This window comes from Amaranthus tricolor, chromosome 7 (assembly GCF_026212465.1).
Source record: "Amaranthus tricolor cultivar Red isolate AtriRed21 chromosome 7, ASM2621246v1, whole genome shotgun sequence".
In the NCBI taxonomy this organism is placed as follows: Eukaryota; Viridiplantae; Streptophyta; class Magnoliopsida; order Caryophyllales; family Amaranthaceae; genus Amaranthus; species Amaranthus tricolor.
Window position 1 is genome coordinate 4,514,819 of NC_080053.1, and position 14,750 is coordinate 4,529,568.

The following is a 14,750-nucleotide window of genomic DNA, read 5'->3' on the forward strand; positions in this document are numbered from 1 at the left end:
ATTTTGAGTTGTAGGTGAGGGCTCCTGTTGTACTTTTCACCTTACAACAACATTTCCTTACCCCAATGCCATTAAGTGGCTCCCACCTAGGGTGGATTTGAGAGGATCGGATGTACACAACCTTACCCTTGTTAACAATAAAACTAAGAGGTTATATCCGATTGACCTTTGGTAGCAAATGTCAGGTGCAACTTATATAAATAAGAACTGCACAAGATTTAATGAGTGATTTTTGGTAAATATATTATACATCAAATTTTGCCAAAAACTATAGTCCATTATAATCCGACGCCAACAAACTCTTCGGCCCCATTGAGCATGGATAGAAGCTCTACTCTACCCACTATCACAAAAACAAAACAAAAAATAATTATGAACTTTGTAGTTACAGCGAAATACAGGTGGCCAACATTCTAAGGAAATAATTTATGGCTGGATCACCAAGAAAACTACTCAAAACATTTTCTGGAATCTACACTCATACAAGCATGAGGACAACAGTGATCTTTAAGGAGGCCATTACATCTTTTAATCATGTATCAACCGCAGACCACTTGTCATCTGCATTGTCAATGGAAGTGGCTTTGCAACTCTTATCACATTCCAAACATATAAATAATTACATAGGCATGTAATTTCGGGGACTGACCACTTATAGTTTCAAAAGAAAAAACCATAGAAATATCCAATTCATGTTTGCTAATGATGTCATTCGCTTCAGAGAAGCCTACCCCAGGACAATTGATGTTGTTATAACTTTTGATAGTTCTTTAGTATGTATCACCCACAAATGAATACCCAAAAGAATACCCAATATAAACACTACGATTAGCAATGAACACCAAAATTTCTAAGGAATCTCAACTCACCCATAAGAAATCTTCCAGGTTCCAAAACCCGGTTGGGTAACATTCTGGAAAGGTATCATGTTCCCTCAGCAGATTCTCACTACACTTCATACCTTATCTTCCAGATTTTTTGGAGGAGTGACAAAGAGAAATGTTAGTCTGTAACTTGAGACAAATCTACAAACGCAAAGCTAACCTAAGATCTAAGTGCAATGAAATTTGTAGGCTTGATTGTGATGGACATGGGAAAATCAAGCCATGTAAGCTGCTAATTATTTTGTTTAACAAGTACAGCAAAAGGAAGGAGCAGCAACTTCACTTCAAATAATCCCATGTCTGGAAACATATTGGATACGGTTGGAGCCTGTATAAAGATATTTTTTTTTCAGATGCTAGCAATGGAAATAGAATAAAAATGTAAAAGGATATACAGATGGAATTGAAAATATGAAAAACCTGATTGGGCACTGTGTGTAAGTAGAAAAGGAAAAAAGGAAATAATTATAAGTTACTGCGAGTGCAAGGTTAATCATAAATGAATCTCAAAGACCATTATATCTCCCCTTCCCAATAATTTGTATCTTAACTACTCTTCTACATCTCTGACATGGAAAATATCCTACGTATTGACTAGTTTTAAAGGGTAGCTCTTCTATAATATCTACATTAAGGGCTAGTTCAAATGGGATTAGGAAATAGTACACTGGAAAGCACCTAATAACTCTATAAAGTAGTCTGTCATAGCCCTTCCAGATTAGTGAAAAAGAAAAAAAAATATTTTTAAAGTAATAGGAGTACAAAACTAGAAAGGATCAGAATTAGAAATAGAATGATTCTACAAAGTTATAAAAGGCACTATGACATTCAAAATGCCTGAAAGGTTAAAAAAATTAAGGAAAGAACTTCGGCAAAATCACAAACCTTTGAAGAAGAACTCGATAGCAGAGGTTGTTTTTTTCAATGCCAAGTAGCACTGGGCAATTTTCAAGTTTACAAGTTCCTACAAGAATGTAAAATAAAAAATAAACACAAAACTCATGAGAGGAGAACACAGGCAGTATTCCAAGGATAAATAACCATCTTTTACATTACATGGCATCTCACAAACTCGCATAATTCAAACCAAACAAAATAAAAAAAATCATGCCGCAATAACAATTAAACCACCCTACCACCATCATGACCCGATATTAGAAATGCCACAGAAGTAACAAGTGACCCCTCAAGAGCATTAAACCAGAATAATACCCAAATTAATCATTGAGCATTTAAAGAAATGGTGCCCCATGTAACCCAAAATTGGAACTTGATATGCATCAAAACACAAAAGTACCCTGAGTTCCTTTTCTAATCCTTTTCATAAGATTCAATGACACCAAAAAGAGTTCTGACAATGCCCAAAAAACACCAAGCAGTGCACAACTGCACATAAATAGCAGACTCATCAAACCACTATTTATACCCAGCACCTGAAAAAATCACCCAACCCACAACAAATTTTGACATGATGGAAAATGGACCAACATCAGTTGGCCCCAACAAGGTAAAAGAAAAGCAACCAAGAAAAAGTAGATCAGTTATCATGTTCAACTTTAGTCGGCAATTGGTATATGTTATCCTACTTAGGAAAGGAAAAAGTTTGTAGCTAGTAATCAAATACTTAAAGCTCACTTTTCTTCTCAGATCCTAGACAATTTAGAGGTGAGTGACTAGGAGTTTGGGAACGTAAAACCTAACTTATTAGAAATGTTAGAGTTAATAGATACTACACAATTATTACGATGCTAATGCTATATTGAAGAACTCCTAATTTATTTTTGTGAAATGTAAAACCTAAATATTATAAGTATTAAAGAAGATTGATTAATCAACAATGATGGTATCTGCTGCTCCCTTAATCCCACTGAAACTTCCCCACGTACCTTTTTTGATTTTCTAAGAATAATGGATAGTGGGTAGAAGGAGAGTACGGAAACAACTCACTACAATAAGAAAGGGAGGAAATAAGACGGAAAAAAAAAAGGGAAAGGGTGGAATTTTAAAGTCGTAACGGGAGTATCTGCTAACTCCAACTAGTCAAATTTTCTAACGCAACTAGATTGCTGTTACAGTCTACAATGCTATCTAGTAAGACTATTTATAAATTCCTAAACATGTCCAAATTTGAAAGAAAACAAATTTGACAACTATCTTAGCTTTACAAACATGAAAATGACCCAAACTGGCACTTAGTTTCAAGGAGTTTGGACTCTCCATCTGTCCTCAAGTATCCATGTCAAACCCTTGAAACTCCAACATAAGTATGCAAGCTTGAATCAACAAATTGAGCCAAAACATGAAAAATCTACATGAACTAATTTATAATAGGCATGTATCAACAAGTTTTTAAAAAACTCAGCATCCTTGACCCTACTCCATGTAACATTAGCACATATTACAAATTGGAAATACGGTACAAGAATATGATCATATAAGAAAAAAATCAGCAAGCACACAAAATCTCAGGGCCCTGTTATTTCAACTTAATTTCAGTTAAGGTCAACACTGATAAGTTTACTTAACACAATTAAGTTCAATGCAGCTCTAATAAGGTGTTCAAAACTAATAAGTAATAATAAGTACTTAATTCCGTACAACTGTTGTAAGTTCTATATAGTATTTAACTTCAATTTAGTTCGGCTGAGCACTGAAAAGTTTGGTTGTGTTCCACATTAAGAAAGTTCAGCACCAACAAAGTCAGTTAAGTCAAAAAGACAGGTCCCTAATTAAGAAATTTTAGATTAAAAATAATTGAAGAGCACAGAAAGAAAGACATCAGTACATTTCTTGACGCGCAGCCTTCTAACATCAGATAATACTTCAATGCTGACTGATGCTGGTTGAGACTCGTAAATGAGTAAGCCACCGCCATTATAAGGTTCATATGATGCTCAACACTTTCCTTCTGCAGAAGACTGAAACAAAGCTGCACATAATCGAGAGGCGATGATGGACTGTAAAACCAGTAGAAAAAGAAGTTCTATAATCATTTTTATTATTATTCAGACATTCTCCCAAACAGCAATCAACAAACAAGCTCTAACAGCCTTAGGTTCAACATGATATTTCTTAGAAATATTTACACCATGAAATGCAATCACAAAATACTTCCTCTAATTCCGATTGGTTGCAATATTTTCCCAATTCCCATTTTAAAAGTATTTGCTTTAGTTGTACCATTACTATTTTTCTGGTATGTTATTCCACCAATGTTTTATCTTTTCTTGCCTCTACTACTTGATCTTTCACAATGCTCCTCTCTTCTCACTTCGTCCATTTATTGCTCCTTTTTCTCCACTTTTCTTAATTTGTGTAGAGTTCACTTGGTTGTAACTAGATATTTGCATGAGGTCTAGAAGCTAACCAAGACCGTATTGGACCCACGCCTAATTTAAGAGTTTTTGTCTAATAATGTGAGACCCAATGGATCCAGGTCCGGATGTGTGTCTAGGTGGTAAAAAATGGGTATGGATTTGGATCTAAACTATTAGACCATAAAGCACCCCATTCACGCAAAGCAAGGTTATGAGGAGGGATTGCTCCTAATGATAGAAACATTTTAAAAATGTTAAGTTAATATCTAGTTAAAATCCTATAAATTTTTGTCCTTGCTGGTTATAACATGTAACTCCTAGTAATTCGTACTTTGCTTTTTTTTTTTTTTAGAAAAATTATATTGATGGTGCAAAAAAGGTACAACAATAGGGATGAGAGATCCCCAAAAAAAAACAAACACAAGCTACTACAAGACATTCTAATCACTTCCACATAAATCATTAAAAGAATAATGATCAGAAAGGGCATTAGCCTTAAGCCATAAAGTGGCTAGGAATTTCACCTTGTTCCAAATGATATCCAACTGTAGAAATCTATCACAAAAAGTTCTTGTGTTTCTTTCTAGCCAAATAGACTATAAGATCACAAAACTTCAACACCTACATAAAGACTTAAAGGTCTCCCTTACACCTTAAACCACAATAAAAAATATTAAGAAAGTTATCAAATTTATTTTTTTCCCAGAGATCCATAATTTACCTCAAAATTTAAAATGTTTATCCCAAAAGTCTCATGCAAAATAGTTGTGCAAGAAAAGATGATCAACATCCTCTCCCTCCACAAGCATAATACACCTATTTGGATTCAAAACCTTATTTGGCCTTGTTTTTTGAAGATTCTCCATAGTTTTCAATTTTCTTTTGGCTACCAACCTAATGAAAGCTGTAATTTTGGTAGGAACCTTAGTTTATCAAACTACTCTTTCCACTGAAAGAGGGAAGAGTGTTAGAGGAGGCGACCAAACAGGAAAAGAAGGAGGCACATGAGAAAGTGTTTGATGGGTTGGAAATTGAACTTCTTTTATTATTTGTTTTTCCTTTATTTCCTCTCATTTTCTTAACTTAAACTAGACACTTCATTTTTTGTCCTTCATTTAAATTTTAAACTAAATTATCATAAAAGTAAATCAAAATAAAAACTTGTCGCAACATCATTTGAGTCGTTCCCGCGACACCGCGACCGTTACTGAAACAGCGACCGAAACTGCACCATGTATGGAGCAGAATGTTGGGCTTCAGATATGATCATTGTAGGAAGATGGAAGTAGAGGAAATGTGGATGTTAACATAGATGATGAATAGACATACTTTGAGGGATAGAATTTGAACTAAGACTCTACAAAGGATGAAATAGAATCATTCCAATGGTTGAGGCATGTGCAAGTGCAAGTGCAAGTGCAAGTGCAGTGAGAGGATATTGGTGAATTGGATGATATGAAGTCGAAATGAAGGGAAAAGAAGAATTTGATTGGACGACCAGAACACTAGAACTAAGTTTATGTAGCCAACCACAATCTTTTCGGGTTAAGGCTTTGACATTGTCATTGTTTATCTTATCCTCCATTAAGATATTCATACACCAATAATCGTTTTTTCCTTTCCTAATTGACTTTCTTTTTATCTTTATTGCTTTTCTTTTAAGTCTCCTTTTTTCATTAAAAAAGATATCTCTCATATGTTGTCTCCTTGGCAAAAAGGAAAAAAAAAAAAAAAGCAAGTGCAGCTAAAAATTCAAGCAACTAGAAGATAAACCAGTATCAGTGGCCAAAGCAAATGACATACCTCTGCTCTATCTACATTCCCGAGATGAGCGTGGCAAATGCCTTCTCTTACTCTCAGACACAATGGAAATTCGTTTACAGAACCACAGACCTTCTTTGCATGCTCAATGTGCTGAAGCGCCTTTGTATACGAATTTCTTTCCATTAATGATAAAGCGAGCATATCAACAACAGAAAGATCAGCTTCAGAAGATTTGGCATTGAGGTAATCCTCCAAGATAATTATAGATCGCTCAAACTGGCCAGATTGTTTGTACAACTACAAAAGAAAGCAAGCAAATGAGGTAACATCTCCAAGATTTCAAAACATTAAAAATTAATCTCCCATTGATAATTATTATTATTGACCTGCTTTTGAGGTTTAAAAAAAATGTTTAAATCTAATGATACTCAATTCCTCCGTATGCATTAACACACTGATCCACTTTAATCTAGATATCATTCTAGTTTCTTAGCTTATCCAAAAGTCAATAAAGAAAACACAGAAATAGTACAGAACATTTTATACAATGTCCTTGGGTCCAAATGCATATATACAACTTATGCAGAAAATTAAAAGCATACCAGGTAGATAATCTTCAAATATTAGAATTCAGATGAGAGAAATAACAGCAAGAAAGAAATTTGGAAAATCACATCACAAAAGCAGAATGCAAACTATAAAAACGTCCCGTAAATCCTTTAAATCTAATATAAGCACACTCCCTCCAATCCTGATCTTTTTTATTTTAGCTTATTTTATCTGACCCAGAGTGTCATTTTAGCATTTGTTGAATAAGCTTACACAGCAAGGATGATTTTATATTTTGCAATATAAATTTAACATAGGTGCCAGTTAACAAAATCAACACATTATAAATGCTAATTAACACTGCTATAGAAATTTAACTAGATTAAACATGTGTTGTTGGATACTTGAATCTAATTTAATATTTATTCAAATGCGAATAGGGTCATTACACACATAATCCCTTGGCCTACTCTTCTAAAAAATGATTCCATCAAACACATTGTTAGAACATGAAGCCAACCCCAACTTCAGGGATTAAGGCATTGGCATTTTGTTGTACTGCAGCAAACACCATGTTTTTGGAGACCATGAAGGCATGAAGAACTATCAGTATATAAGTATATATAAAGAATACAACAACTCTAGGGATCAGAAATAGCATATCAAAATAAGGCACCAGAAACAGAATATGATACAAACTAGAAATCCAAAGACAAGGAACAAGAAGAAACCATTGCCGCTTTCTTGAGGGCTTCAACATCATCAGAACAAATTTTAACTATCTGTTCATACGATTCAGCAGCTCTTAAAAGATCTCCTGCCTCCATGCAAAGTGAAGCACGAAGGTATTTTAGTGAGATATCAGTTTGATCAGCAGTAATTGCCTTAGAAAGGCAATACCAGGCTTGACCAATGTTTCCCTGCTCTCTGCATAAAAAGATTACACCAGAAGGAAACTAATCAAATACTAGTACAATACTATGATTAATAAATTAAACAGGTCTACAAGATTTTGATGATGGAGAAAAACTATAAAAAAATCTTTATCAAAAGCATTACTTTGTACTACAGAAATTGACATTGCACAACCAACCCACAGTTTTACATCACTAAATTTGCTAACTACAACAAAAGGAAACTTCTAGTTCTCCAAGAAAAAGATAAAATCAAATTACAAAAAATATAACAAATACTGAAGATAATGTTTAAATATATACAATTATTCACATAAAAGAAACTTATCAAATAATTGTTAATTTTCTTAAGAACAACCTTTACTTTTAAATCAAACACGGTAAATAATATCAATTAAGGGCTTGTTCCTTTCAGCTTCGTTCATTTTTAATAAGGCCAAAAATTTAGTCTTTTGGTTTTGAATTGTAGTGAAGTACTCATTAAATCATGTAAACTTCTTTTTTTGTAGATGATTTGCTATCAAGGGTCAACGGAAAACAACTTTTTTGTATTCACAAGGGTATTTATGCGAACTTGCGGATGATTTGCTATCAAGGATCAACGGAAAACAGTTTCTTTGTAATCAAAAGGATAAGATTCATCAAACCCTCCAAAATCTTGCCTAGGTGAGTGGCCACAAGAGTAAAACTGTTGGGGAAAATTATTATCGGAAATAAGAAAGTAAAAAGTCATCAAAGCTTGTGTATATCCTGATATGATATTTGATATTTTTAATCACTTTCCTTTCCCTATCTTCAATTTGAGTTCACTCTATTTACCTAAAAACCAAATCCTTAATCCTCAAATAAATTTATGAATCCACCATTCTCCTCCAAGCCAACACAATAATCTATCATTAACCAACCAACAACATCACTACCCCTCTAGAAACCACCACTATAATCAACATCGCTAATTACAATTCCAGCATGGCTGCTACCACCACGGCACCACCACTTATTATTCTAGCTTGAGATGAAGGTGAAAAAATGGAGGAGAAAGATTGAATTAGTCTGCTCCCTTATTTCAATCATAAAAGATCAAATTTGATCATTAATGATAAGATATGGAACCAGAAGGTCAAATTCATTGGAGATCGGTCTGTGGACCCTTATTAGTTGTTGGGATACAAGCATGCTGGACAAGGTCTAATTACTTGGCTTGGATCGTGGAAAATTGACAAAATATGACCGAGGGCTTCTTTCTTGTTTGGCCAAACTAGTGTAACACTCAATTTTCTTTTAGTTTTGTCCATATACTGCACTAAAACTTTTATGTTGAATTCGTGAGAGAAAATTGATTACTTTAAAATTTTTCCATTAACAACCAAATAAATATTGATTACTTTAAAATTTTTCTTTTTAATAGTAAGTGAGAGAAAATTGAAACTTGGATTAAACATAGAGAAATTTCATAGTTTAAGACAAGCTTTTATAGGAACTGAGTGGCAACTAAGAATTCAAAAAGCACATAATTGTAGTGTGAAGCGTTAAAAACTAAATATTAAAGACTATTTCCTATCTATCTCTATTTCATAGTTAAAGACGAGCTTTTATAGAAACACGTAACCTGATGACCCGAATAAACACCTCTGCCTACAATAATCCCAACTTTTAATTAACTATGATGAATCCCAATTTTAGGGTCACTTGACCCAGAACATTGTTGTCCAATTAGTGACCTACGGGTTAATTGCTACAAAAGAAAAGAAAAAGAAATAAAAATATAAAAAATTAAAAGTTAAAATCAAAAAATAAACTTACTTGATTTCTCTTTTTAAATTTCTTTTTCAACTTGTTTATAATCTAATTTTGATTTCACTTTTTTAATGCAAAATGACTTGTTTAGGCAAGAGGTTACCTTGGTGCATTCTTTGCAAACACCCCTTAAATTTGGGATTATTCATGTTTAATCAAAAGTTGAGATTATTATAGGGAGATTTCAGTAAACGATTGGATTATTTCGGGTAATTTTTCCAAAAAAAAATAAAAAGAAAACAACGAATCGAATGGGGCTTAAGTATTTTATCAAAACGATTTGTATTTTGACTATATTCTAATTTTCTTTACGCATTTTACATTTCCAATGTTTTATTTATATAGCAAAAGGTATGGTTGAACATGGATTGGTTAAGTTGAGTTTCCCAAAAATACAAATTATGTGAGTTCTATGCAAATTCTAAAAGCATTTCATTTGTAGAATGTAGATATTCGATTACATGACAGTGCAGCTTTGAGTGTCTCATAAGTACAAAGCATTTTCAAAGAATTTTAAGGATAGGATACTTACATGGACGAAGTCACAAGAACTTTCCACAGAGATGAGTCTTTTGGACCAAGAAACGCAGCGAGCATATAAAACTCGATAGATTTCTTTTTTTCACCCATTGAATTATATACAAGGCCCAATGTGTGATAGGGATCCGGTAGATTTGGGGCCAATCGAACCACTTCAGTCAGCAAACTGACAGCCTACAACACATAGACCAGAAAGTTAACAAATGCAAAATAAGCTAAATCAAAACAAAGGCAGGAATATACTAAAAAGCACCTAAACTAAAATCTGAATATAATTTACTGAGAATGTGGAGCATGGAAAAAGTAAAAAAAAAAAATGTTTTGAGCAACAATTATGAAGTCACAAAATAATCCCATACGAAGTACTTTAAAAGAAGTAACAACATATATTATAATACAGTTTAGAAAAGAAGCATCAAATATCCAGAAAATACATTTGTTTATATTCAAACAATAGAACCAATTGGAAAAGAGCTATAAACTAGAAGAGCAAATGAACCAGAAAAAAGATTTTAGCCAGTTACTTTGCATAGAACTTTAAACACAAAGGAATTTTCTTTCTTAAGTTCGTTTTTCTTTGGGGTGGGGGAGGTGGTGGGTAATCACTTCATTTGGTATAAGACAGAAAAATTACAATCAAGAAATCCTTCTAACATGGATCAATTAACATGAAAGACGAAAGAAGAGGGGTCAGAGAAAGGAATAAAATTGAGACATTATGAAGAGTGTATAGGTAAATTGGTGAATCAAGTTCCCTCATATCCTAAGGTAATTTTCAAAATTTATAAAAAGGTAAAGGATAATCCCAGTATCCCGCACAAGGCAGGGTCCGAGCAGGGTTTTTCTTTTTTCTTGAAAAGAGGCGGGCATACCATACTCAGAACCCTCAAGGGGGAGTAAAGAGGGATGCGTGCAGTCAAGAAACCTACCAGCTGATACCTGCGCCCGGTAAGGGTCGAACCCCAAACCTTCTGCTCTACATGCAAATGCTCTATCCATTGAGCCACAAACACTTATGGTAATTCTCAAAATTTATGTGATAACAAAATAGCTAAATGAAAGTAAATGAAAGTAAATTCAATTGCTACTTCAAGCAAAGCTAAAGTTAAAGAGAGGGAATAATACACCACTTTCAACTCCAACTTGAAGAGAAATCAATGGTGTAGAGTGAACACAAAACTCCAACGGTAACCAACTCTAACTTTTTAGCTTTGTTAGGATAAAAGAAAATGGAAGGAAAGGAGGCAGAAATAGAGAAATAAATTTTCCTCTATTTGAATAGAAAGTGAGAACGGAAGGGAATTGGGAAATGACATCCTTTAAATTTTGTGAGAAACAAAATATTTCCTACAATGTAGAGATTTGGAAGGAACATGCAGCTATAGAGTCCACCTCAAAATAATTTTATGTCTTTATACAGATATCTTACATGCTCTGGAGTCCACCTTATATGATCGTTCTATGTTCCTTCTATAATATCTGTCAATAGCAATTCTGCTCAACTTTTTCAGTAGCTATTCCCAGGATACTCTATTTTCATTTATAACACCCAATTCCACCTACGAGCCAAGTTATATTAATAAGACAGCTGTAGTCATGTTAGTAATTCCAGATTCATATCCAATCTGAAAACCTCCCAATAAACTTACTTACCCATCGTTGATATTCTGAGCCTACTACTCCTCACTTAATGATCAACATCAAGTGGAGTTAATCCCTAAAGATCAGAATATGGCAATCCAACAAGTAATGTCTTCACTTTTGCACCACCAAAACAATAGCCAGTAAATTATTTTTCATGGATTGTGCTTTACCCCACCCCCTAGCCCCCAAGACCTTACCAAAGTGATAGCATTTGAGCTTGCATTAATGCCTTTTCCCAAAAGCATTAAACTAACAGCCCGTTTGGTAGGTGGTAATAAACGACAGTAATGAGAATGAAAAACTAGTGTAATTTTGGTTGATAATTCTCTTGGCTACCTTGATGGTCATGTTTGTCCAACTTCAATTATCTCATTTTCTTCATAAAATTCATTGCATTGCATTACCATTAGGAGAGGTAGTATTAGGTGGTAATGAAAATTTGTACACAAAAAACCTTTTTTGTGATCAAAGTTTCATTACCATGGGAATGATATGGAACTTTTGATGAAACTTTACACTATAAATCATTACCATTACCACCATTTAGTACCAATAACCAAACGGGCAGAGGCATACTCAACCCTCAGCACACATTGCTGGAGGCCTTAGCTGCATTAAGAGTTTGAAAAGCCTTCATAGCTTCTAGGGTTCAACCAAAGGCATCCTTTTTCTGCTGGTCTGTCAGAAATTTGTGCATAACGTGGTACAAACCTCCAATAATACCCAGCAAAACCCAGAAGCCCCATAACTCTCTCGGATTCTGAGGAATAAGCCACTGCAGCATAGCTATTACCATTCCCTATCCATTGCCACCCCTTGTTCTGTTATGACATGGTTGCAATATACCACTTCAGCTAGCTCTACATCACAATTTTACACCTTTAACAAACAAACAGTGAGCTTCCAACATCCCTACAACCAAGGATAGGTCCTACTAATGTTCCTCCTAAAAAGCACCATAAACCAAGATGTCATCAAAAAACAAAAACAAATTTCGTCACGGCTGAAATTTTTTCATTCGTGAGGGAATGGCTCATAGCTGGACCGATTGGTTGAACCAAATAGCATCAAAAGCTCATAGCGCCCATCCAAAGTCCTACATATGTATTGTGAATGTCATTCTCCTTCACCTTTATTTGATAATATCCATATTTCAAATCCAACTTGGAAGCTATTATAGACTCTAAGCAGGGTCACATGATTCGCTCAGTTTCCATGCAAGTCCCGATTGGGTTCAATTGGCCCTAACTGGAGTTCGTACGCGTTTCAAATCACTATGGTTCACATTTGGAATCGACAAAATAATAAACCTGAGCGTGGGAAGCAAAAAACTTGCAAACAGATTCAAGAAGCTTCGCCATAGAAGATCCACCATTAAAGCTTTTGAAGCAGTGACCGTAGGAGAAACAAGTAAGGAAGAAGAAGGGTTTTTTTGGTTTTCAAATTAAGTAAGATGAAGAGCTTTAACGTTTTAACTCAACTAGTCTATCATTTTGTGTGTTCACGTGACTATTACATTACTCATTATAGTACTATTAATAGCTTTTTAAATAAAGACCAGTCTCACAGTAAAATTTACTTTATTACCTTAAATTATTACCTACTTCAGTATTAATATTAGCCTTCATTTGAGTTTGTTATTTTGTTTAAAAAACTTAAACGAATCATAGATTTAAAAAACAAATCAAACCACACCACCTAGCGCACAACAAATTTGTCAACAAAAGAACCATGAATACAAATTCATACAATAAATCGAAACGAATCACGAATCATGTGACATTACTCTAGAGGTGTTATGTTCATCAAGGAGCTCATCAACTTCCAGAATTGGATACTTATCCGTACAAAATCACTGTTAAAGGCCTAATAATCAACACAAAACCTCCAAACTTCTAACTGCACTTCATCAACATCACAGAGCTTAAGAATTAACTAGTAAAAGCTAAGGGCATATGATACTTGCTTTGAATATACCGTTAATCAACCTTTCAATCTCATTTCACTGAAATTGGAGACTGAACACTAATGAAACTGAAACCGAAACCATCTTTCAACACAATAGCATTATCCCAGCAGTAGTAGGCAAGTATATCGAGGACCTTCACAATTTGAATTCGCACCTGGAGTTCCAATCAGATTTAATTCTATCAAAAAGCCATCTCCAACCTTTCATAATGTAAAAATCAGTGCCTTTAAGGGCTCGTCAGAAAGGGTGAAACTTCCAAGTACACGTCTGATTCACAACATGAAGTTTCTATCTGATTAGAGACTTTATCAAAATGCCATTTCCAGCCTTCCTTAGTGAATGATTATTGCATTTAAGAAAATCTTTGGAGTCCCTAAGATTACTAGCTAACAAAACCAATGCTTCCATCGTGATGTTTTTTAGAGCCCAACTCTATAATAGGTTCCAATAAAAAGAAAGTTACATACACCTTAGGCACTTCAATCCCTAACTCCATAATCTAGATCTTATCCTAGGTAATTCTTGCAGTATTACATTTATATAAAGAATGCACTAGACATGATGAGGCCCTAATTGACTCATCAATCTTCACACATAACATTCAAAACTTGATTTTTAAATGACGTAAAAATCTAGTTTATTATAAATGTATCCCAAAAATACAAGAGAAATTTATCAAAGAAAATACTTCATCATTTTGAATATATCAAAGAGAAATTTTGAATTTATCAAAAGAGAAATTTATCAAAAAAAAACATGATGCACTCATGCACTTACAAAACAGAGTATTAAATTAGAATAATCATCACATCGTCAACTTCTAACCCAAGTGAATTAGAAGATGCACAATGTAATAGAGAAACACATACATCTTCATAACGACCATGAGCATAATGAAGATTAGCATCACCCAGTTTCTTAGTGACTTCAGACTTAAGCTTATTTCTTGTTCCTTTTCGCCTTCCCCTTTTTTGAAGCTGTAGAATAATATAAATAGACAAAATTATAGCGTAAGAGTTAAGACATGTTAATATGAAAGAAACACCGATGGGGGCTAAAGAGATTTGAAAATTTTACATTTCACGTCACCATAAGAAACAACAATGCCAAAGTCAAAATTCTAATATACATACATATATATATAGGATCAACTACATGAATTAGAACAAAAAATATTAAAGATCATGCTAAAAAAAAATAAAAAAAAATAAACATAAGGCTAAAGTACAAATGGCAACAACATTGCATAACTCCAATGCTACTAAGTGGCTCCACCATATCTAGGGAGTCAGATGTGCATACCTTATCCTAGTACAGTTTTCTACAGACCCCTAATTAAAAAACAACATATATATCTTCATATATATTAGAA

The 14,750-nt window shown here is 33.9% G+C and overlaps 1 protein-coding gene across 6 annotated transcripts in view; it reads right to left on the bottom strand.

Moving 5' to 3' along the window:
* Window positions 1–14,750, bottom strand: part of LOC130818868 (uncharacterized) — a 37,387-nt gene that overhangs the window by 11,810 nt on the left and 10,827 nt on the right. For all 6 annotated transcript variants that reach the window (XM_057685116.1, XM_057685115.1, XM_057685114.1 and 3 more), the window contains 6 exons: window positions 14,248–14,355; window positions 9,758–9,939; window positions 7,246–7,441; window positions 6,005–6,262; window positions 3,670–3,813; window positions 1,770–1,848 (listed from right to left, as the gene is read on the bottom strand). In XM_057685116.1, coding sequence (XP_057541099.1) covers window positions 1,770–1,848; window positions 3,670–3,813; window positions 6,005–6,262; window positions 7,246–7,441; window positions 9,758–9,939; window positions 14,248–14,355 — 967 coding nt within the window. The remainder of the gene's footprint in view (window positions 1–1,769; window positions 1,849–3,669; window positions 3,814–6,004; window positions 6,263–7,245; window positions 7,442–9,757; window positions 9,940–14,247; window positions 14,356–14,750) is intronic.